At 38.8% G+C, this 26321-nt stretch overlaps 2 protein-coding genes across 4 annotated transcripts in view; one reads left to right on the top strand and one right to left on the bottom strand.

Annotated features, from left to right (window-relative positions):
* COL4A4 (collagen type IV alpha 4 chain) overlaps window positions 1–17208 on the bottom strand; it is a 68830-nt gene extending 51622 nt beyond the window's left edge. For all 3 annotated transcript variants that reach the window (XM_027686063.1, XM_027686064.1, XM_027686065.1), the window contains exons 1-4: window positions 17049–17208; window positions 11705–11889; window positions 9505–9544; window positions 7379–7456 (exon numbers count right to left, since the gene is read on the bottom strand). In XM_027686063.1, coding sequence (XP_027541864.1) covers window positions 7379–7456; window positions 9505–9544; window positions 11705–11760 — 174 coding nt within the window. In that variant the 5' untranslated portion in view covers window positions 11761–11889; window positions 17049–17208. The remainder of the gene's footprint in view (window positions 1–7378; window positions 7457–9504; window positions 9545–11704; window positions 11890–17048) is intronic.
* Window positions 17209–17354: 146 nt separating this feature from the next.
* Window positions 17355–26321, top strand: part of COL4A3 (collagen type IV alpha 3 chain) — a 58940-nt gene continuing 49973 nt past the window's right edge. The window contains exon 1 of the mRNA XM_027686068.1: window positions 17355–17435. Within this exon, the coding sequence (XP_027541869.1) occupies window positions 17355–17435 (81 nt within the window). The remainder of the gene's footprint in view (window positions 17436–26321) is intronic.

The raw sequence follows: 26321 nt of genomic DNA, 5'->3' as shown, positions 1-26321 counted from the left end.
AGTTTTCTTGATACCATAATTTGAGGAGTGTCAAATATTATGCAAATTAGGGGCTACTCATATTAAAAGCTCATGATTCTGCACCCTTGTTAACAGTGAATGGACAATCAGGATTCTGGGTGTTTAATTTGAGCATTTGCTTGCATGAACAGTTGCAGCCTGTCTACTGGCAGTGCCTTGCACATCCTCTGTCAGAAAACTGAATTTGCTCATTGAAGTATTTTAAAGCAGCTATTACGCCCTTTTAATACTTGATTAAAAAAAAGACTTGACAACCATTTTAAGTAAAGAATAATTTTCAGTATAAGTGAAATGAATGAGCCTAATAATACAATAAAATACAACTGTTTAACTAACTCTACCTGAAGTGATACAGTTTTTTTAGTACTCTGAAGTAGCTACTACCATGCACAATGCAACATTCATCAGCAGGAAAAAAAGCACGAGACGTTTATCACTAATGTTCTAATACCTTTGTCTTATTGCATTTTATTAACAACAGGTTTTGGTAGCAACTTCAATATTTTCAATATATAGTGTACATGCTCTGCAATCAAGGGTTGAAAATTTTTAAATCATATTTTATCCTTTGGGCAGCTAAAGAAACATGATTTTCATTGCACTCAGATAAAAGTTGAGACACTATATGCATTCTATGGTAATTATCTATCATAATTAACCAACAACCACTTCCAGGACATGTAGTCCTTTAGATTGATAAAATGTCTTCGTTTATTGCTGCCCTGTGAATTTAATTGACTCCATGGTTTATGTCTTCAGTAGAAGGCAGTGAAGTCATAAAACAGAGGCACTGAATCCCGAATTCACAATAGGTTTGGCAGCTGATACAACTTTAGCATGCCATGTGAAGCTGGTGGATTGTCTCTCTTTCTTTCAGCTCAAAGACTAATAATGACTGGGAGCTTTGTTAAGACCAAACTGATACCATGTCATAACATCTATTATCACATCTATTATTTGTGCCCATCCAATGTGACTACACAGCATTACAGTCTCAGGACAGCTGTACAAATAAAGAGGATGAAGGTAGTCATGCTCATGTGGAAATGACAAATTAGCTCAGTTAAAATGAACAGAATATTATGCCTGCTCTGCCATCTGATGCCAATAAATTCCTTTAGGATTTCAATGCCTTGTTAATTGTCTAGGTCAGGAACTACCCATGCCAAGACTACGGTCTGTTATTTTAGCATATCCTGGGCTTGACCTGCAGTAAGAAATTGACTTTTGGCAAAACAAGGCTATATTTTTTTTTAATTAAGTATGCTTTCTAAAACTAAGACTGCAAATACTTCAGAATCATGCAATGAAACATTTAATACTGTTTGGAAAAGGCAGTGGCCAAGGTTATCCGGAATTACTTTTTTTGGATGCCTAAGACTGAATAGCACCTGATTTTTAAAGTGCCCTGAGACTTAACTGTCTGAAAGCACAATGTTTTAAAGGAGTCTTAATTGGAAATTTAAAAAAATGGTTCATGCTATTAGAGTAAATTGTCTCTTGCTTCTCATTATCAATAAAGTCAAAAGAAGCCAAGTTTTCTCCTTCAATTGGGATAGTACCCTATGTTACAGGCTATGGAGATGTACCAGTGATATGGGAAATGCACTTACCTCTGTTCATAAGGACAAAAATGAAAATGCCCATCAACTCCACACAATCAGATTGTAGGCAAATAATACAACACCCCTTTTCATTCTGCACGGGACTCTGGCTTGTAGCCAGCCTTTCTCATTCCACCCCTAGCAGGACAGAGAAGGGGAGCACAGTAAAGCAGACTATGGGCAAGAGAGGAGAGCTCACAACGGTGTTTGCAGACAGATGTTTTCTTTTGTGGTTTGCTTAGTGAGGGGGGGGGCATCTGCTGCTCCTCTAAGCTCCACCCATGTCCTCTCCCCTTTCCAAAGAGTGTATCTATGACAAGGGAAAGCCACAGCTTCCAGGGCTTGGAGGGGCATCTATTCTGGGAAGATTTCAATCCTCACAGTAACTGTATAGGTCTGGGACCAAAGCCATTTTTGTTGTAAGTCAAGGCTCCATAAAAGAGCCCTCTTCTAAATATGAACCTGATAAAGATGAGATAAACCTGACAAATCACACAACTTGCCATTAAATCCATTCTCTTGTCCTTAATAGAGCAAAATAGATCATTTATTTTTCATAGTCAGATTTTGAGCCAAGTAAATGCAATAGTAACTCTTAGAGCTTGACTTTCCATAGAATCATAGAATGGTTTGGGTTGGAAGGGACCATAAAGATCTTGTTCCACCCCCCCCTACGGGGGGGGGACACCTTTCACTAGAACTGGTTACTCAAAGCCCCATCCGGCCTGGCCTTGAACACTTTCAAGGGTGGGGCATTCACCACCCCTCACAGTAAAGAATTTATTCCCAAAATCTAATCTAAACCTACCCTTTTTCAGTTTGAATCCATTCCCCCTTGTCCTGTCACTACATGCTCTTGTAAATTGTCTCTCTCCATCTTTCTTGTAAAAAGCATGTGAACCATGCTGCAAACTACTGGAAATTTTGGTGACTTTTTATCATATCTTTCAATGGTCTAATATGCTACAGGAACATAATAACTGATGATGCAGCATAGTATTCACAGTGATACTTCACAGAAGCACAACAAATCACAGTGAAGTGCTGAAAACATTCTTCACAGTGTACTTTGTTTTGTGTTTTAACTCTGTGGGACTATGAAAAGAAAAACTATCCAATAAGCCAGTGGGTGTCACTATTGTGTTAAATAAACTCTGAACAAATGATAATTTGGCACTGAAACTCTGTTCATAGTTGAAAGCAGAGAGCTACAAATAGAGCATTGTAGACCACGAATAATTAACATCAGATTAGCTAATAAAATAAAATAAAATGGAGTTTTGCTCTGAACAATTTTATTGAAACAAGACACTGATTGCCAAATTTTGGTTGATTCCAGTCTGTAAAAAAAGGAATGATTTTGTAGAGTTATATCTTGCCTGATGTGGAAAATCTTGGCAATCTGCAGCAATTGAGAAAACCACTATTTTTAGTATGGTGGGACAGGGGAACCAAAAGTATTAAGGAAAGAAAGATGCTCAAGAATAAAAGGAAGGATAATATAACAAGATCAAAACTTTTGAGAAATTTGGAAAAATGTCTAATATGAGAAATGCTAATTTACAGATGCTGTAGCTGGACATAGAACAACCTCAAAGGAACCTTACAGTGAGGGGACTGGAGTGACTGTGTTCCTATTCCACATTCTGGTAAGTGGGCTCCATTGCCTACCGGTTCAAATCAAATCCTGACTTCTGGAACCAGAGAACTGCCTACTCCTCTGCCTAGTAACAAAAACTGTGTGCTCTGCTTCAGATATAGATTTAGGGGCCTCATTTCTCTGGGTCTGTTTTCTATGGTTCTCAGTGAATGTAAGTGAAATGCAATAGAAATACTACAGAAATGTGTAACTGGTCTCAGGAATTTTCTGTTTTAAAACTTACCATAGGTAACATACTGGGAAAAAAAAGATCAGGTAAGAGGCAAACACTGGGAGAAACCTGGATTTCCTTATATGCTAGTGTCTATATATCTCTGATAGTGGATTCAATTAAGAGCACGCATTTGAGATGAAATAGATGGATTTTACATAATTATTTCCCGAGTGTACAACTTGAAAATTCAAATACAAGTACTGGATATTCCATGTGAATTACAGACTGACACTGCATACTGACAAGCAAAAATGCATGATTTAATAAATGCCTCTTACTCCCCAAAACAGACAGAATTTGCACAGTTTCCCAGTTAGTGCATTTTAAATAATCAGAGAGCCCACAGGACCTACTAGGGAACTTTGACACTCCCAAGATCTGCTGGGGAGATGTTCCAAGAGAAGCGATGCCAGAGGACTGACCCACTGCACCGGTGCATTTCCCCATTCTTACCCCACTGACTACAGTAACTGAAAGCAGCTGACTTTCTAACTTACCTGTGACAGCCAACTGACTCTGTATCTCTTGTGGGTGCTTACTCCTTATATCTGAAAGGCCAGAAAGTGTGAGACCTCCCTCTTAGATTTGTTTGCTACGTTCTCCCCTACACTAGGACAAAAATAAGCCTCACGCTTCATCTGCAAAAGAACGAACATTGGTCCTGCTGAGTTATATTTATTATTCACTTTGATTCAGGCATTTCACATGATCTCATAGAAGCCAGATCAGGTTGGGTCATGAATAGATGCTTACTTTCTAAATCTACTTAACGCTATAAACAAAGCCAAAGGAATTGAATGGGATCAAACTCCGGGGTCGGCACAGGACACGTTTACAATTGGTCAGCGCTAACTGCAAACATTTTTTTAACTATCTAAATTCTGTTAGAGCAGCCAGCATTTTTGGAAGCCTGTGATACAACACAGCAGGAGTTATCTAGGAAACAGCTTCCCAAGAGGAGGGAATAGTGGAAAGGTTTCACTGTATCTTTAACAAAAAATTAAATCACAACTTCATGGCATACCAAAAAGAAAGAGGAGAAAAAGAATCTAAAACAACCAAGTTGCTGTTTGCCTCCAATTAAAAACACTGACTGCTGCTGCCTACTGGAAGACCACACATCTTGACTGGGAAAAAAGAGGCAGGAGTCCCAGTTGTTCCAGGCTGGCACTCAAAATCACGTAGAACATTTACTGGGGGATATACTTTCACTAATTATGTTTTGCTCTCACGTATCTGTTCTACAGTTCTTTAATGAATAGATATAATAGCACACAGTATGCACAAAGCAATTTAGTAATAGATTTTAATGGTGTCCTATGGAAGAAAGAGTCCTTTTGAGTTGTGACATGAGATCAAAAGATAAATAGTATAATGTAAAAGTAACTCCAACAAGACTGTAATCCCAGTAAAACAGAAATCAAAATTTCATTGTGATGTGGACAACTGTAATGATATACTACTAGCAGTAGTGAATAGAATGTTTTCAGATAGTGATTTCTTGCTAATGAATAGGAGTGCAAATCTGTTTATAGCACAGTTATCTCAGTTGAGAGAATGAAAAAATGACAGGTACACAAACTCTCGCAAAAACCAACAGAGCAACTGATGCATAATTATACTGGGTTTATATAAATATTAAGTGGAAGTTCAGCTACTTGCTTCTACTTTTCTTCCAACTTGCCCAATTTCGATACATTGAAGTATGGCCATGGCAGTTTCCTTTTCTTACTCCCATGGTCATCCTTTCTCTAGCTAAAATCTCAATTATCTTGTCCACTTACAATGAAGGAGGCTTTTGGTGTTGAAATTTAAAATATTTTTAAATGGGCAACTAGAAGGCAAAGTCTTAATTCCAAAAGTTCCGAAATTTTAGGCTTGTATGCTGTACAATGTCAGAGGTTTTCATTGATCATTTATTTCTTACACTTTGAAGACAGGATTGAGGAAGGTGCAAAACTTGAAGGAGCCAGCCTGGGAGCAGGATTCAGACAGAAAAGGAGATAAAGGAGATGTTTTACATTCTAGGAAGCTAACAATAAGATAAAAAAAATCTTTTATTTTGTATTGGGTAGTCTCCACAAAAGCTAGGAAAGCAAAATTACTGTGTCAGAGTGTAAAGGTAGAACACAGCAAAGTTTAGAAATCAAAAGAATTGTATGCTGAAAAAAACTTATGTAATCCTATAGAAAATTGTTCATCACCATAGATTAGCATATGTGCAACAATCTATCTGAAGTGGTGTTTAGTTAAGCCATATTTCATGTAGGGTCTGAAAAGTACTTCTGTTTCTTGCGTATTGATTAATAGAAATTATTGCGTACAATATAAATTCTTATTACATTGCAGAGGCTTTATCCATTACCAAGCAGTGTACATGTACAACATTATTTCAGAGCTGTTTCAGAAAAGGGTACAATTCTGAAACTTATATTTGTATAATGACATTGAGTTTATTTTGAAATGTTTATTAGAATTCTATTTGGCACTAAGGTCCAGATCCTTGGAATTATTTAGAAAACTAACTGCAAATGCATGAATCATATTCCAGTTTACCTGTGATGGGGAGGACAGCTTAGGAAAGAGCCACAATGACTGCAGGGAGTATTTATTATTGATTCATTATGGGCATGTAATTCAGAACGTCCAGGCTCCGGAGAGAGAACCAGAATCAAGCAATTGCATCTAATTTCAAAGTCAGTTGTTTTTTAATGGCACTTCAGATGAGGTTTTTGGTATCCAGAATAGTCTATACAGCAGTGCTGAGAGACACTGCAACGGCAGTAGTCAAAATACTTTTCCTGGGATGCCCTTTTGTTAACACAATGTTACAGAGATATACCCACCCTAGGCCTCTATTATTAAAATCCTACCGTATGGGGGACTTTCATATAGACATAATCCTGGAGGATTAGGATAGGATCCAAGGACACCAGGGCAGTGATCATGACACAGCAAAGTGTGCAGCCAACAGCAGAAGCACAGGAAGGAAAAGGTGTGTCTTGCTTTTCTGGCCACGCAGGTTGCCAACAAACGAATGGGATGTGCAGCTCTTCTAAAATTGATCCACCATGTTCAAGCTTTCTAAACCTAAACTTAAACATTAGTACTTTGATAGAAAACAATTTCCATCACTGACAATTTTGATCAGTTGATCACTGATCAGGACATGTATATATATGTTTTTTCCTCATAAAATGTTTAAATTTTTTGCTATCACTATATAGATGTGTATTTTGAGAAAGAACAGCCAAGATTAACTAGTCATCACTGGACCATATTTCAGTTAACAATCAGAAGCACGCACAGTTACTAATTTTAGTGTATAATATAAAAATGCCTTGGCTTCATTCAATGTTTTATAATTCTTTAGAAAACAAAGACAGTTTGGATTTTTTTATACTTAGTATATTAAGTGAGTAAAATAAAAAGTCTGCAAGCTTTTCCAGTCACCTAGCCCAAACAAGAAATAACTAAGTTCTCATAAAACTAGTGAATGGCACAGACATTCTCTTTTAACCAACCTCTTAGTAGAAAACAAGCATAGATTTCTAAACAACATATATTAGGAATTACATCTGTCTAAGTACTAGATTGATCTCAAAGAGTCCTTAACTGAATAAAAAGATATCATGATTATTACAAACAAACTTCTTTACAACATTTACTTTCTTTGATGATAGCTGTACTTCATACCATTCAGAGAATTATGCTAGTTTGCTATAGTCAGATGTGTCTATGTCTGAATATTGATTAGTCAGATGTGTCTATGTCTGAATATTGATTTATGTCAACTATGTTGATTTTCAAGAACAGCAATGTGCACAAAATGAATGGTATTTAAAACAGTAACTATCATTAGCCCTAATCATCACTTACCCTTGATCCTTTTTCTGGAAAGCACCGACAAACTGAACAATCCTGTCCCCCACATGGGTCAATATATGCATATCCTCCCTAAAAATTAAAAGTTTATGGATTTATCAATACACAACAGAAAACAATCACTTCATCAAATATTGTCAACTGGACATATTAGCTAATTAGATGATTTTCAAGACAAAAAATTTGGCTATCCTTGCGTACTCACAGGGCAATTTCCTTCTGATGTAGAAACTTCGCATAGCAGCAAACATCTGAATATTGTGTAGATCTTCAGCTTGACACATATGAAACTTATCTAATGCTTCCTTAACAGAATGCACACATCAATACTATATTTAAAATCCTCCTGACTTTCTTAGATCTCTCATCAGCATAAACATGCTGGCAAGGTAGAAGCAATAAGTAAAAGCTTATTACTGTTGCTGTAGAAGCTGAAAGAAATTAACTATTAGTTATATTACATAAAGCTAAATATTACAACCAAATACAACTTAGGTGACAGGGCACCTAGAAAGAAATTTTGAGAGTTAGAATTTAATTTGTAATAATGTGAAATTTGTAACCCATCACATTATGTCCAGAGTTTGTTTGACTACAAAGAAATTATAAAAGGCAAAACAAGCTGAAGGAGCAAGAAGCTCACTCAGCAATAAAGCCTCGTATTTAATTATTGTCTATTAAATGAAACAAGAAGTATGTGCATGGTGTAATTATGCATCCCCTACTATTAAATTACTTATTTCTTTTATTAAAAGTGTCTGTCATTGTCCTCTTAATAGCAAAGATGTGCTTACTTTGTTTCATCAGATTGCAATGAGGAAAGAAAGCATATTCAAGGATAAACTAAGACACGATAAAATGTAAATTCAATAGATTTATTGTGCGGTAAGTGAACACCATTTCATAATTCTTTTCTATTTCCCAAAATGTAGTAACAAACACATACCAATTACACACACCATATGCACTTATAAGCTCACATAGATGGTTGGAATGTTCACTAAATGACATTATTTTTTCAGCAAACTGTGTAAATTATCAAAGAGTTTTCAAAAAGGATAACAAGGGTTAAAAGACTTAAGAATAATGTAGGTAAACAAATAAATAGTGATAACAAAAATATTTGCTCAGTGTGGATTTTCATTATTATCAAGCTCAACATTGTTTTGTTACTTGTTTTAATACCCGACAGAACACTATAAGTTCATACTTCAACATTTCAAGGAGAAAACACTGACAAATATTAGATAAGGAGGAAAAATTCTGTTCTTTCTATCTAAAACATTTTTAGAATATCTGGAACTCCCAAACCTCAGAACAAGAGGGTATGATGGTCTCTCTCACAGACTACTCTTTCACACACTGGATTTCCCATGAAGTTACTAATCTACTCCACACTAGTCTCTCACCTAGTTATTAAAAACTTGCCTCTCCTGGAATGTCAATGGAATGCAAGTTTCCCATAACATGTAAGTTGTTACCCTTTGTTCTAATTAAACACGTTTATTTTTTAAAAATATTTCCACTTTCAACAGTTCAACTAAAAAGGGATGACTTTGGGAATAAAAAAAAAATTTAAAAAGGCGCTTTAAAATATTTGAAAGAGTTAAATAGGATGGACTTGAAAGAAATTTCAGTGACAGCATTACAAACATAAGGTTAATATGAAGATCAGTACAGAGAGGAAAAATAAATATATTGTATGTGAATTTTTGGCTTCAAAGAGATGGGAATGACCAGGGAAGCCAGTTTAAGATCTAGGCTAACATACACAGCAGAGCTTCAAAGCTAGAGAGACATATGCCATAATGCAGAGCCATCAAAGAGACTTTATGAGGAAGGAGACAGACAGTGCACAAGAGGGGTTTTTATACATGCAGCTTTCCAAAAGCATCTAAAGATTCCAGAATTAGAATCTAGGAGAATCCAGAGGAGAAAATTACAAAATAGTTAAGCTGAGCAACAGGCACAGAAAGGGAAGTTAGAACTGCAGAAATACCGAAAGAAAAATTACAGTTTTCCCAGAGAACTACAGGTCATTTGGGTGTATAAAGTGTTACTTGTCTGAACTGCACCATCCTACCTCTCACCTGTCTGAAATAAACATCAATGGCACTTACCCCAGCGATTTCTTGTACTGCAAAAACAATCAGCAGCCACCTGATTTAAAAGAAGAAGAAAACAAACTTAAAACTAAACTTGCAGCATCAAACCTTCACAAAAATTCAGCCTCTAGAAAGTCCTGTTTGGGGTGATTATATAGTATTTTTATAAGGTATGGTCAGCACATGGTATATATATTTGTGAGATTGAGGACAGACAGAATGAATAAGGCTGTGTAAAAGTCCTTGTAACTCCCTCTTGTAACCTCTTTCTAACCCCATAATTACAGGGTGAGAGAGGAACCATTCCAGACAGATTTCTCCATGGACACCATAAGATGAAGACTGAGCAGAGATGGAGATGATCTGCATCTGCCCCAAAATGAGTTTGCTGGTACTGTTTTCTTTTGCTAGGAGAGAGAACACAAGAGAAGGTAGAGAGCAAAGCCTCGCTCAAAATATGATTCCAGAGCAGCTGCTGGGGAAGCCCAGCTCGCTGCCAACCATTGCTAGTGATGGATTATAGAGCTGAAATAGTTTCTGCAATTAAAAAAAAAAAAGAGAGAGAGAAAATATAATAAAAAATAGGGAGAGAATACACTAAAATCAAAAGGTAGCCCAAAATTTCTGCAGCAATACAGGAAATAAGTATTATTTTTAATTAGTATTAACAGTAATATTATTTTTAATGAGAACTAAGGTGCTTAATCATTATACGAAAAGATAAATTAGATACAGCCATAACATGTAGACTGCTGTGTATTATAATATTATATTCACTGCAGGCTGCAGTGAAGTCAATTTCAAAATTACTTCGACTTGGCAAACACATAGGCACTTAGAAAATTCCTGAAGTCCTATTGAGATCAACTTCTAGTTTGTCTTTGTTAGCCATATGGTCAGCTCTTTGGAGAACTGAGAACTGTGCCAGCAAACTGATTACTCTCCTTGATTATTAATTATTTATAGATTCAAACTGGAAGTAATATAACTTGTATATGCACTGAGATATACCGATAAATTCAATACTGAAAATTTTTACGTATTTTAGCCATTTATGTACATTTACTCTATATACTTTTTACATTTATGTTGCCTGCTACTTGTTTTCAAATACACAGATTTTACTGAAACAAATTATTTATGCAAACAATTAGTAGTAACTGAAGAGAGAAGCTCACACTGTCTCTTGCTAAATAAGAAACAAAGAACCAATTAAACAATGTAAGACTGCCAGATGATCAGCTACAGCAGTAAATGTCTTGTGCATGCCAGTCGTTCATCCTTTAATGCATGAAGTAAGTTTGTGTAGAAAGGATTTAACTCCACAGGAACACTTCAGCCAGGTAGCAGATAATAGCATTGGTTTGTTCTGTGATTGTTACCAAATTAAGCCCATTTTTGCTCCTCACCTTCCTGACTTGCAGACAGTCTCTGTAAACACTTTTTCCCATATCAAAGTTGGCCAGAGGTGAGTTATTTTTCATTTTAAAAGACACCAAGTTCTCATGAAGCCCTCACACATGTGAAATAGAAATCTGATGATGCTCTTCTTGATATAAAGTACTACAGTCTCCCTTTTTCCAGTCATATATGGCAGGTATGTGTTTGCCAGATTCTTTGTCATTTCAAAATCCCTGCCTCCTGAAGCCAGGCAGATGTTTCCTACTATGTACTCGAATCAGCAAAGACTGTTAGAGGTAAGCCAGTTACAAATAATGAAGAAAAAAGGCAAGAAGAGCAACCTTGGAGAGATGACTGGGATAGAAGGCTGCTACATTGGGGAACACCTGAATAACAAGTAGCCTGGTTTTGTACAACCCAAATAAATGTGAAAAAGACACTGGAGTGAGGTCAAGCATATTAACACAACAGACTGTCTATTTTGGGACAGGCCTATAGGTTTAAGTTGGTCATTACTTTTTCCCCTCCAAACGTGTTCATTACTAGAATGTAGGAATCTCTTTCCTCTTGAAACAGACTCAAAATTATAGTTCCTGTTTCCTACTATTTAAAAAGTGTAAAGCCTAAAATTTAAATGGTATAAATTTACAGGCCAGCAACCAAACTCGAATACAATAAATTATCATCTAGGCTTATCAAATTTATGACAGGCTACAAATGATTTAACTTCTGATTTGTTATTACTGTTAAATTGATAGCTAAGAATATAACTCAGAGAATCTGGTTAAAAAATTTAGTGATCTGTAAAACTCACCAGGCAGCTGTAATAAGCCACTTAATCCGTTCAAATGAATCCTTTGTTAATGCCATTCACGCTGATTGAGGAACTGTATATGCAGCACTTTTTTTTGGTCTTTAAATGGCAGGTCTTCTCTTTCCTTCTGTTTGTGGATGGTCTATAAACACTATTCCATCCTGGTGTTGTTTTCCACTCTGAACCTGTTTATATTAAAATATACATCCAAAGTACAAACATGAATAATTACTGGATAACCTAAAATAAGCCTTAATCATTTATATGTGTCACACCGCACATCTCAATGTTGGCATTACATTATGTTATTCCTATTCAGGATGCATTTTATTTTATCAGCAATCCAATTATTTCAAGGGGACTATATATAAAATTACAGATCAACATAAAAAAGGGTACAAGATTTCAGCCTACAACAGAGATAGTCTTCATTCGGTATTTAAAATAATGAACGAAGAGCATCTTACATCATTATTTCTTAAAAAGCTGCCATAGCCACCATTTTAGTTAAAGGCATTAAAACAAAAGATGCAACATCTATCTACAGTAAAAAACTTAATGAACTATCAAAAAAAGGAATCAAGAAAATATTTGCTGTAGTTTCAAGACCAGACTTAGCAGCAGTATCATTTGCAAACTGGGCTGGACCAGTCTGTGTGAGCATCTGAGCAAGGTAGGACTATTCTGAATGCAAAATAAGCTATGTGCATTTCCAGCTCAAGAGTTCTACCCGTATGCATGGACAGATGACAATCATTGGAAAAATTACCTAGAGGTTTTTAGCTTTATTTTTAGAACATTTTTTTCCACAGCTTTTGCCAGGAAGCTGGAAGCCCTATGTGCAGAACTGACCAGTGGCCTCTACGGTCCCACAGAGTCAAATTTTGCACACATAAATTAACTACACAGTGCACCTGTGACCTATGGTTTAGGTCAGCAGCATATATGCTGTTTGATGTGCAAACATGCTGCTCCAAGCTTTTTGTAAGCTCAGGCTTCACAAACCCAGAGAAATGGCCGGCTTGTGCAAATCTTTATATCCCCCAAATAAGCAAAAAGCCTTAATCCTTTGTAATAAGGCACATCTGGCAAATTATTCACACTGGTCATTTCAAACTGAGGGTTTAAGAGGCTGGGCTTCTCCTCTGTTAGCACAGATTGTTACAGGCTTCTATTTTTCGATGCTCTAGACTTCCAAATATAGGGAGGCGATTTTGAGGAGACTGAGCACTGACTGGAGTGAGTAGACAGGGGTTTGCTTCCTTTGGAGAAGTCTCCTGAGGGAGCAAAGACAATCAGTTCCTGAGAAAGGAGCAAGGATGTGAACTGCAGCAAACTGGCTGCTCTCTGATAGCTGTTCAACCAGTAGCTGTGTTTGCTTTGTTAAACAAATGAGTGTACAGTTCCTGAAACATCACTGTTTTGCTTTCTACTATTTGGATAGTGTGGCATCTTTCTAACCAGAACTAATCTCTAAATAATATTGACTTCTATGTGTATGGACAGTATATCCAAATCCCACAGTACGAAGAAGAGACTTTGCAAGCTACTGTGCACTGACTGATGAATAAATAGCCTAAAGGCAGCCAACCCATGCTGCAAGATCATACCCTACATGTATTGTACAGTACCCCATTCATCTGCCAAATTCTTAGTCTCTTTCTCTGCCCCAGTTCCCCATCTGTAAGAAAAGGAAAAAATAACAACATCCCTAATAATAAAATAATACTCCAATAGCATTCCTACCTCACTGATTTTTTACATTAATCATACAAACAATATAAGCAAAATTGTGATGCAATATAATACTGCAGGGATAGATTGCCTCAAGTGGAAAATCCAAGCCAGTCATAAAGTGTTAGACTTTGCAGAAATGTGTTCCTGTTGCCCACTATCCATCTCATTACTTAATTCCAAACAGCTTCTGAAAATTAAGAAAATTATATTTGGTATGTTTGCTTTGTATTAGTAGTGAAACTTCATTTTCAAATTAAAATCCATTTTGATCCAACCCACTGACAGTTTGAAATAATACTTAATGCATGAGAGGAAGACTTGCACCCCTCTGCTTGCTGTTTTGTCATGGCCATCTAAACCCCATCATTTTCCAAACAAGTTGAAGTGTTCAGTGGTTAATGCAATAATATAAGGACTACAAAGTGTTATTTAGATTGATGTGTCAAATGGATCTTGTGTTTTATATTTTGAAGCAATCACAACAGTTACCTCAATAGAATACTAACCTAATTCAAAAGAAGATGAAATACCCCCTGGGTAGCACACTTAATACCTCCAAAGGAATGGGCTTTATATAAGTATCACCAAACCTCAGCTCATAAAATTCTCAAAAGATAGAGGGGGAAAAACTGGCACTATAACATAACCTAGATATTTCTTCCTAGACAAGAATCAAGAAACAAGACAATTTTATTCTTAGAGACTCTCATAAAATAAGAGTATGGGACATGGAACATGGTTTGAGGCAGACACACAGCTACAGTTATTGATATAAAAAATTAGAGTAGTCCTAATTGTATTCTCATGACATCCAAAGAAACCCACATCACATGTAATAAGACCGCTGAAGTTGCACAGTCAAGGATTCAGAAGTCAGGAAACAAAAATTGAGGTTGCCTGCTCAGTTTTAATGTGGTTCCTTCATGCATATGATTAGGATAGTAATTTTAAGTACATGAACATATATGCTGTTTTCCATAGGACTTCTGCCTCATTCACGATGGATATATTCCATACTTTCTACGTCCTTTTCATTAAGCCCTATTTTTTTCATTTACAGTGCCCTGTAAAACTTTGCATTTTATATTGAAGTCATAGAACTGTATGTAATGTTTCCCACAAAAATATTCCTTACACTTTACCATAGAGAACTGACAAAACAAAAGCAAAGCTATAATAATTAAATATCAATTACTGTGGAAGAAGCCAAACTTTAATGACCTGCAGCTTTCAATTGCTGTCTAGTACTAATGTTGACCTCCGCTAGTCACGTACTGGTGGTTTTGTTGGTTTTTTTGTAAAGTACCTCTACAGGCAGCTGCAGGGGTACATTTTGGCCCAACTGATATTAAGGCTGCCTGGACAGCTGTTTTGACTGTCTGTCTGAGTTTGTAGCTCTCTGAAGATATCGTGGACAACAACAGCATCAGCAACTGTGTGCATCAAGGTTTCATAGACTATCTTTGGATGGATGCTGTCAATTATGGTAACAATGAGAAGGAGAGAGAACATCAGGAGCTGAATCTTACCTTTTTTACAGCTCAGTGTTACTTTGAAGGCATGTATCTGTCCTAGAAATTCACATAGAGGCATATATGCTTTTTTGTGACAATCTCATAATGCAACATTACTTGCTGTTTCTTAACTATAACACACACAACTACCACGCAGCTGGGCCGCAGTGCTCAGCAGCCAGTGCTCAAGGTCAGGGAAACAGGTGGTTCTGGGACTGAAGAGGATTCTTTTTAAATGTTTTCCCTTGTTAGTACTTTCCCATGTTTGCTTTGAGTTTGCTTCTTTTTTTTTTTTTTTAAATTTCCAGAGTTTTCATCATTTGAGAATTGGCTCAGCATCTATTACAGCAGTATTTCATTCAGTCAGTATTCTCTGTGAGTTCATTTATTGCCCCTAACAGTGGTCTGCCTGCTTTCTTCTGTTTCTTCCTATAATTGTTTGGCCTAGTATTTAGGAGCTCTCCTTTTGAGTACTACCTGCTTTACTCAGTGGCAGTTGTGCTGTTCATTCTGCATCGAAATTGGTATCATTTCTGAGGACTGATCACTCTCTTTCACTGCAGTCACTGACCTCATTGTCTCACAGAACCTTGCACCTTTTGGTTTTACTTTTGTATAAATGACTGTCTGCTAGGTTCTGTCTAACACCAGTTTTTCTAATGTTAAATTCCAGTGGTAGATTTAGGTGCATATAATTTATAAGTGCTTATGGCTTATAAACAACTGTAGACACCATTTTTTACTTTAATACAGTACTGTTGTGTAAAAAATGTAGCACTGTTAGAGTCAACAGGTTTAGAAATCTGACAAAATGTGTCATTTTGTGGTTTTTATCATGAAGATACTATTTCCTCCAAATAGTCACCATCAATCTGGCTTGAAAACAGAGGATTTTTTTTCTCCTCTCTATACCTTGCTGCCTATACCAGCTTGCTGTCACAGATGCTGGATATTTCTGTGCCAAGTTGTTAACATGGTTCTATATACAAGATCTTTGATACCAAACATCTTCCAGAGATGTGTTCTCACTGGTAGTACCAAACTTTTGGGAAAAGTAACCTCTGCTAACTAGCTTTCACAGCAGATTTCATAGGAGGCTGACAATACTGTCTACTGAAAGGAGATCCAGCTCCACTCCAGTGCCTGTAAGAGAAGCTGTTTTACAAAGCCCTTAATGCTCTTTTAGCTTTGATGAAAGCCCTTAGATTTGTATTTCATGAGTAGTCCTAGATTTCTATACACATATTATATTGTTGTTTTTTCTGTATCACTTCTAGTGCTTAATAAAACCTGTAACATGGGATGTCCTCAACAGCATCCATGAACGCTACAGACAAGGTAAGGTTGCTGTGGCTGGAACTGCCAGTATAAGTTTTCACCGTGTTAGAACAGCACTTTATTTGCCGAGATGTTATCTTATGTCAACAGCATAAATGTGATAAACTTCACACATTGCCAACACGTTACGAATCACAATTCCATTCACAAAAGCTTTATATCATGCTAAACTACGTGGAAAGCCTAGAGAGAAATACTTCTCGCTGATTTCCATTTATGCAGTGGGGCAGCATTTTGTCCCTTCTGGGACTTCTTGATCTCCGCTGCCTCATTAAGAAAACGCCTGAGGGAGAGGAAAGCGTAGGCGAAAGGAAAACACTCCCGTCCCATCCCGTCCCGGAGCGCCCTGGCAGCGGGATGGCGCTGCGGGCCCGGCTGCCGCCGGCCTTTCCCGGCACCGCCTCGCTCCCCCCCGCTTCTCCGAGCCCTTCTCCCCGCCGAGGCTTCGCAGCCGACCCTGCTCCGGGCGAGCCGTGCCCATGCTCGGGCTGTGCCCGGGGCTGGCCCTGGCGGGTCACCGGCCCCATCCCCGCTCCAGCGCCCGCCGCGCAGCCCCGCGCCCGCCACCTGCGCCCTCACGGCGGAGGATGGAGCCAGCCCGAACCCCGAGACACCTCCAGCTGTCCCGGGACACCTCCAGCTGTCCTGGGACACTCCAGCTGTCCCGGGCCGGAGCTGCCCCTCAGCCGCTGCCCAGCCCCGTCCCCAGGAGCGCCAGGTGCCGCCGCCCGGCGCTGCCCTCCCGCCGCGCTCACCTCAGCTCCCAGGCGGGACAGCCCCCGACACCTCGCTCACTCCATGCCCGCTGAGGACGGACGGACGGACAGACGGCGGCTGCCAGCGGTGCCCGAGGCAGGAGGCGCCGGGGGGGAAGAGCAGAGGGGAGGAGGGGGTAGCCCCGCCCTGGCCGGCCCCGGCCCCTGTCCCCACCCCACCCCGGGGCGCTGCGAGCGCCGAGGCGGGTGCGGAGTGGGAGCCCCCAGGCCAAAACCCGCGGGAGGGCGGGCGGGGGGCAGAGTCGGAGCGCCCCGGGACGCCGCGCGGGCAGCGCCGAGGCGGGGATGGCCGGCGGGGGCTGCCCGGGCCGCCTGGCGCCGGTGCTGCTGCTCGCCCTGCTCTGGCCGGGCCGCGCCGCGGCGGAGGTGAGTGAGCGCCGGGACGGGACGGGGCGGCCGAGCGGGGTCACCTGGGGCAGAGCGGGCCCGACCGCGGGCCCCGCTGCCGGGGAAGGAAAGGGGAATGTGTCTGTTTAAAATGATGCGCGTCCTCCGCGCCCGATGAGCGCGCCCGGGCAGGGCGGGGAGACGAGAGGTGAGAGGGGAGGGTTGGTGCGTCTCGCCCGGCTGCGGGACACCGCTACCTGCGCTCCTCCGCCGGGCGGGGATGGGGAAGGGCGGGGAGGCCCCGCACAGGGCACCGGGTCCCCGCGGGTCTCAGGTACGCGGGAGCCTCCCGCCCTTCCCTCTGAGGGGCTCCCGGCAGGAGATGGGGGGCACAGCCCGAGCCGCGGAGGCCGGTCCTGCGGGCGCGAAGGATGCGGACGGCGAGGACGGAGCGCTCTCGGGTGTGGATGCTCTCCGAGGTAAACACTCCTGGAGGAGCACTGACTGTCTGGACCACCTGTGCCACCCTCATGACAAACTCATTTTACAGATTGCCTTTCAGGTTTAACGAGTGTGCATCACCGTTCGGTCAATAGATTCTCCTAATAGTGCTGTAGTCTTTGCTGTTCCTCTCTCCCGTGTTTAGTTATAAGATTTGGGTTGTACATTCCCAGATAGGAGAAGAGCAGTCAGCTGTGAGGGTACATGGGCCAGTGTGGCTTTCAATATTTCTGGCAATTACCAAAAAGAAAACTGCCAGTTTTAGTAAATTTCTGAGAGACATCAACACAAAAAACTGCCAGGTTTAGTAAATATCAAGTTCTCTTTCTCCCATAATAGTCAACAGTGTTAATTTTTCCTTGCATGTGTGAGTAAAGCTCCAACACAGTACATCAAAATCTTTTACTGTCTATCAAAACATTTTGAACTTCACCTTTATAAGGAAAAAATGTGATCTACCTTGTTGTTGTTAAAACAGAGCCACATTCTGCTGTAATTATCAGGAGCAGACTGATTAGTAATAACATTTCTTCTAAACTAATGCAGCTCTTTCACTCACCCATTATGGGTAAAGTGTCTGGAAACAGAATAAGCACCTCACCCAATATGTTCCCCTTTTTTTTTATGGTACTCTAACTTGAGGTGAAGTTTAGTCGTTTAACAAAGATACAATTGTTGTATTTGTAATGGAATTAAAATACCTCTTAGTTCTTATGTAGAATAGAGGTACCAAATCTAATTGCAAAGTACATGTTTTCTGCAGAGTTGTTTCAGGCTCTGCCTACATCAGATGCCTAGTGTAAAGCAAGCTGTGGAAGATTAACAAACTCAAGACCTGCCTCTCTCTTCTATTCCATTCTTCTCTTCCTCTGCTGGTGCCTCCCATCCATTGCTCTTGTTGCTCTGAAGAGCTGGACATCCTCATATCCTCATATGTGCTTCTGGATGGCAGTTAGAGAGGACAGGCTGTGTTCCAGGATTGCCTTCCCCCTCCCACAACACACACACACACACTTTTTCTAAGCCTCTCTTCTGGCTGTGTTAATCTTGTCATCCTGTTTCATGTTTTTATCTACAAATGAAGATCAAAGGAGGTGTATTAGCAAGTAGGACCCCATATATGGCCCAGTAAAGCATTTCAACTTGTTTTTAGTAACCTCAGTGCGGTCCTGGAATATTTGCTTGTCTCGCAGACTCGTGTAGCACAGTTCTTTAGCTGCTTAAGGTAAATCATAGAGCTCTGAAATACCAGTTTTCTAGAGCATTTTTGTTACAGGATCCTCATTTACACTTAGGTCTTAAAGACAGGATTTGGAATGGTAGGAAGTGTCTTCTACAGAAATCTTGCCGTTTAAGTAAAGTTTGAACATGTATTGATTCAGTGATGCTCTGAAAATTCAGCACATCTCAAACGTCTGAGCTTAGTTTAAACTAGGCTTGCAACAACCTAGTTTTAACTGATATCAATTTAAGATTCAGATGTCATAATTTCTATTCTTTTATGAAAATGCTGATCTTTTCAAAAGAGGAAGTCTAATCTGACAAAATGTTCTAGATGATGGAGCAAATGAGAACTCGTTAAAAAGCAGTTTTATCTAAACTAATTAAATATTAGTGGCTAATGTAATTTACATGAAAAGATTGATGAATAAATCATTGCATCTGAGTTAAACTGTTCATTGCAAATAAATAAGTATTGTTTATGTTTTAAATTCATGCTGCACTTTCATATGAAAATAAATTGATGTTTGACCAGCAAGCAATACTTTTGCTTTTGCATCAATTAAAAAATGTTGCAATATAGAAAATTTTAAGTGTAGCTTATTCTTGAAGACGAGAAAGAAAATTGTGAATTTATGCCTGCTGCTGTTTATACAGCAAATTTTGGTCCTCACAGCTCTTCACAGAGTCCAGACTTCCCTGCCCTGAGGAGGCTGAACTTTCTGGCACCTGCTAGGGAGTATTATTATCTGCATTCTTGGCCACTGGCATGCTCTAATCTTCTGAAAACTCAGCAGAAGTAGCATCTTCCCATGTCAAAGGCTTTTCAGCTCATTTGATGTGTTCCTTCACTACAAATACTGGTTTTATAATTCTTCAGGTTTTTCCACTGTCCATTTAAATCAATTATAATAATAATAATCATCAGCATCAATGATTTCACAGGGTACAAGATCCTTCTTACTCCTCATTTCTTTTTTTTTTATTTTCAGAAAAAAAAATGGATTGGCTTTTGCATTGTTTCATTTTGTTTAACAGGAGCTGGAATTGGTGCTGTTGATGCACATGTACAATTCAATTAATTCCCCTAAGTGTGTCCTGTCTTCTGATACCATTCATGTATTTCTTGTATATCTTGAAATTAAACACTAATCTAAAAATATTTCCTTAAATTTACTGTTTTGAACGACACTTTTAAGAAAAATACCTCAGTCATGTTCATTAGTACTGAATCAATAGTGCTGCTTAGTGGCATTGATCATTTTTGTGATGGCATCATGTCAGTATTTTTTTCAGAACAGGATAAAAGAGAGTTTCTACTTGCGTAAGGTTCCTGCACTGCAAGTTAGCTGCACCTTATGTTACCACGGGATAAAATTAAGTGCTCTTTATTCTGTATTTGCCTCCATAATTACACTTCATATTTCCCATCATGCACTGGTGGAACAGGAGGGGAGATTACAAACTAGGTGACTATAAGACTTGGGAAGGTCTTTTTTACATTCCCTTTCTCATGCTTATTGTCTGTGACTAGGTGCAAGTGTTCATATTTCACAATTAATTTTATTTCTTACAAATGTTAGAATTTGCGTGCAAATACTTATAAACTAGTCTTCTTCCTTAAGCAATATTTTCTTTTTAATTATATGCAACCTATATTACTGTCACAAATAGATCTTAATACATTGCTCTGGCAGAAAAAAATAGTGTTCTAGCTCAGCCATGACCATGTCCAAGGCTCGTAAGAATGGGATGCAGGCTGAATTGCTTAGTTTAACTAGGAATCAAAGTGTTGGAGGGACCAAGTGTCACAGTGAGAATGTTCCTCCTCTGTCAGCCTTTGGAAGTGCCCGGGTTCTTTGTTGCACAAGGCAGCTGAGAAGGGAAGATGTGCACCTGAATATACAAAAGGGAGTTCACTGAGCATGTTAGAAAAACAGGTCCTTTGTGAAGTGCTCTCTTTGATTTGGTGAATGTGATCCCAGCTCTGAAGTCAAGGAGGCTGTTGCTCTGATAATTGGGCCCAACTTCTACTGGACAGTTCTGACCCTGATTGCCTCTGTAGTGAGCTGTAACTCAGCCATCGTCTGCATGGAGAAACAGCCCAATGTCAGAGCACTGCAGAGCAAGGCTTTTCCTACTGGGCCAAAAGAGTCAGCATAAATTAGCAGATACCCTAAAGTTTGTGCATCAAAATCAGTGGAGTTCTGCTGTCTTATACCACGTGGAGGCTTGCTCTGATGGCCAAGAAATGTGAAGTGTGCCTGTGTGTATGTTGTCTCATACAACTGAAGGAAGATGAACCTTCTTAGGTGACCTTAGTAAACACCTGTGAAAACTGTACAGTTTTCTAGCAAATGTACAAGGTACAAGGTAAATACACATTTGGGCAAAACTCTATAATTCAAGTTAATTTTCTGGCTGAATAATGTCACTAAAATTGTTAGAGTAGGCAGGCAAACACTGGTTCTTTCTTCATTACTTTGCATTTTGTAGAGATATAACCATTTTATTTCGTGGTCTCTGCTAGCAGTCTCTTCTGCAATACCTAGAGCTGATCTATCATAACATGTCTTTGAAACAAAATCCTTTGCTATTAAGTGCAACTAGGATGGGATGTCCGGTCATCTGTTTTACTGTCACATTCTCACCCTGCTGCCTAACAGAGTAATACTAGAAGGCTCAGTATGTTGGCATGGATTACAGGAGCCTAGGAGGAAAGTGAAACACAAAAAGCCTTTTTTCTTAACTGTTTACAGCCCCAGTCTTTCATACTCACACTGAAAAAGTTCCATTTTGTCACACCTAGTATATTTTTAGTTCCATTTGCATTATTTGTCTTAGCAATTTTGTGATAGGTCTCACAAGTCTCACGGGTTTACAGGTTTTCCATTTTGCCTGGTTTAGTGAAGGCTTTTTAGCTAGGGCTTTACTTTTCCATGTGTCATTTTGGAGGAAGCTGCAAGAAAAAGTGACCTTTTAGTTTTTTGTTGTTTGTTTTTTTTTTCATTCTGTGAAATCACAGAGCCTTTCAAATAAGGAGGAACCAAAGCATGTGCAATAAGCTTTCTCTGAACAAGCTACTGTTGCTTTCATTGCTATTTGCACCACTTAACAGAAGATGCACACCAGGAATTTTATGAATATACAAATATACAGGCCTGAGGAGACAAAAATTTTAGTGAATACTATTCCCACAATCAAAAGCTGGGAAGAAATACAAATTGTGTCATGTAATGCTAAGTATATTATGGTAGGTAAGCAAAAATTCACTAGTTAAATGGTGTGTATTCTTTGTTATTAAATTGCTCTTTTAAGATGACTGTTAGAAAAGAAGAACACGGATGAATAAGCTGATTAAACACCCTTAAAGAGGTGTTTTGCTACACAAAACAAAATTCTGCGGCCTGAACTGCCTAGTCTTTTTTTTCTGGGGGAAAAGAAGAATATTTATTTCTGTTGTCCCCATGTCCTCTTCAAGGTCAGGAGAAGAAACCCACAGAGATGGGGTTTATGGGTCTGTCCGTGGAGACTTTACCAATCTGAATATATCAGGAACAATTTGGTTCAATTTCTGATAGTCCTTATCACATTGACTTCCACCCTAGTTAGATTATTTGTAGAGTAAGATATTGGTCATTATAAACATTTAAGTGTCAAAATATTCTGTGTTTTAGAAGAAGGAAAACGATCGTTCTCTTTGTTTAAAGAGAGAGTAATTCTGTATCTTCTCTTTATAGACCAAAAGGAATTAAACCCCCAACAAAAACAAGAGATTTGAAAGCCTCAACTTACAGTTTTCCAAAGCTGCACACAATGTGCCAGCTTTACTTACATAGACACTGAGTAATTTTAGGCAACTTGTACAACATAGGCCTTAGCAGCCATCACTGCAGAGCTCACAAATGATTTGGGTTTGTGAAAACTCAGAGTGTTTGTGTTTGTTTTTTCCTGAATTTAAACATTTCACCTGTTTTATCCTAAGGCAATGATGATGACACAGGGGCAGAGTGAAGATTTCTAAGCCCTACTGTTCTCACACTTCCTAACTGGTTACTGATAGTGAGTTGGAGACAAGGGAGAGGCTCAGCATAATTAATTGTAATGTAACTGCTTGAAGAAGAGTATTGTTGGCAACATGGAAGTTATATGTGGGACATACACCCAATGACAGAGTGGTGTGTGCTTTCATGAGAATAGTATGAACAGCTATGTTACAGTGATTTCTGGAAACATCTGTACAGACAGGCTTATTCACAGCAAAAAAGATATGCTGTGTAGTAAGTATATCTCAAGGAAAAAAAAAGAGAATTGTAGGGTGTTTACTTTTTTTTTTTTTTTAATTCTGTTCAGTGTTTTTTCCCCCCAAGGACATTAATTTATGTTTATTAAGCATAGTCAAGAGACACCAATTCTATGAAAATTTTGTTTGCATCTGGTTTATACTGTTTAAATTAAGGCTGATGTTACTGCTTTTCTGTTGCGTTGAATATGGGTACTTATGAGAGTTTTGGCTAGCACTACAAAATTGTTATAATACAAAGTATTATTTTATTCTTAAAAAAGTAAGAAAAGGTTTTTAAAAGTGGTTTCAATCTCTGAAGTGAAAAAGGGGGTTCATGCACATATTCCCTTGGCATAATAGAAAGTTGTTTAAATGTTCATGTCCAGCAGCTTCTTTGGTTTCTCCCTACATGTCATTTATCTTAGTTGGTTTGAAGTACCATGATAAATATATCTTTATATTCCATGAAAGAGCAAACCCCTTCCAAAAGAACTCATAACAGTTTAAAATTATGGATACAGAGTAAGGAAATTCTTACCAAGTTCAGATAGACACATGTGTTAACATGGTGTGATCATGGACTGTCTATCTGTCAGTCAAATGCAAAATCCTGCTTCTGTGAAGTGTTGTGATTTTCCCTATGATCATAAATGTGTAGGACTTCTCTCCTGCACCTCACACTGAAAGCAGTACAAAACCAGTAATACAGGACCTGTGTCACCAAGGGGACATCTTGATTCAGTAGTTATTCCCTGAGCAAGGTTCCCATTACAAGTGTTTAATGGAGCTTATTCAACAACTGCACTGCCTGTAGCATAACAGTTTTCTCCTACTGTGTCCTTTGAGACCCAGTTTCTCTGTGTTAGATAGTATTGACCAAGTTGTTTATTAGTTAAGTTAAAGATGTATTCCTTTATAGTGGAAAGTCCAAATGAAATAATTTTTGGTGTGTGCTGGGTATTCAACTGGTGGGCAAAATGCTGTGAATTCTGGTAGCATACATCGCTGTTAACAGGAGTCTTCTAAGGTAGGAATGTCTGGCTGCCTTCCAGTTCACAAATCATTAAACAATGTTTCAGGCTTTAGGAACTGACATATTTTCCTTCATCTCATCATCTCCTATTTCTGCTCTATGTTGTCTATACTTATTGAAGGCTTAATAATTTGGTTTTGTTGTACTGGTCCAGCAATCACTATAAAAACACAAAGTTCTTCGTGGTCTTTGATAATTTTAATGAATTCATGTTTGATGCTTAGAATGCATGAAAAACTTTTAGTATACAGATTGTAATTGTGAGACTGGTATTTTGTTTTGATAGCAATATTTTGGAGTGAGGGGACCTCATTCTCCAGTACCTTGTACACTACATGGTGATTTGCAGTTGTGCAACATGAGGGATATACTGCCAGGGTCACATATCTACCAACCATGTCTAGCTAGAATTACTGACTGTGCTAGTCTAGCTAAGTATACTAACACAGGTGCATCAGGGAAAAAAAAAAAAAGATTTTCCTCATGTAGCCTTTTTCACAGTGGGAACTTTTTTCTATAGAGCTCTGCTCTCAGAACTTCTGCTTGAGCAGGGAAGGATAAATTTTCAAAACCATAACTGTGTCCAAGCTAGAAACTTTAGCTACCACCACAGTGTCCTTCAGAAAGTGCAGCATTTAACACCTCTGTGCAGCACATCTACACAAGTCTGTAGTGTCAATAAATTTTAAAGCAAAACTTTCCACTTACTGTAATCATAGTGTATTACACCCACTTTTATTAGCTGTAATAGAAAACGTGTAGTAGAGAACATGAGGGAAATGGGCCTTTTGTAGTTTTAAGCACTGTATTAACATCAACTGTTTGAGCAGGATTGTTCTATGTGCTCAGTTGTGATTTATAGATGCAGCTGGGATGTGTAAAGTGATTGCTCTGCACTGAGGCAGCTCAGGAAGAATTCAGAAATCTCGGTGTGTCAGCAGCCCTTGAAAATTCATAATCAAGACTCTTAAAGGAGCTGGCTCACTGATACATAATTTTTAATACCTATTGGAACTTAAGAGAAATCATGTAAAACTGGAAATTAGCTGATAATTTACTTCCACTTAGAAAGGACCACCGAGATGACCTGCATATTTGTAGGCTGTTTAGGATATTGTTAATGAGCAGAAAGATGGAAAAGAAAAAAAAGTGGCATCGCAGAAAAGTAGATATTGTCCAGTAAGTCTTGTTGCATGTATTGATGGAGTCTAATTTAGTCATTTTGGATGTTAGAAGGTAAAGCCCTTATGGCAGGATAGGTGAGACGCTAATAAGTATCCAGTTGAAATGAAAAATCAGGGTTGCCTTTTTAAAAATGAGCCTGCTCAGCAGTTAGAACAACCAGTGACGGAAGGCGACAGCTTCATCACCAACTTGACAGAAGACACCTGGGCTATTTTTACTGTCCAGAGTAATTAATGGATATCACTTGCACTGCTTTTAATTCATTTTAGAATACCTCATGTTGCACAGTCATCTTTCATTTATGTTAACCAGGATTTACTTTGGGTATCAGTGGAGTTTGCCCGTGAAATTGAAGACCAATCAGGCCAAAAGTGTAAACTTCAGCCTCAGTGCAGCCACATTACTGTATTCCTACAGAATACATTTAATTGCATCTCAGCTTTCATCTGAACGTCTTTATTAATTCATCCTGCGTGGTCTTGATCTGAAATACACTTAAACAGTATGGTGCTTGTTTCCTGCAGCAACACAATTTTCTGCCTTTCTGGCCTGGGTGCAGTATTTTTAATACAAATATGTATTTTGAAGTAATAGCTGAGGTACTCCGATCCTCTCTGGATCTGGAAAAACAGATAAATACTCTGACTGCTTTGTCATCTTATGAGTCATTTCAAAGAAGAGATCAAAACCAAATACCAGC

This window comes from Neopelma chrysocephalum, unplaced genomic scaffold (genome assembly GCF_003984885.1).
Source record: "Neopelma chrysocephalum unplaced genomic scaffold, ASM398488v2 Primary Assembly neopelma1_70, whole genome shotgun sequence".
Lineage (NCBI taxonomy): Eukaryota > Metazoa > Chordata > Aves > Passeriformes > Pipridae > Neopelma > Neopelma chrysocephalum.
This window is presented reverse-complemented; position numbering and strand designations above follow the sequence as displayed.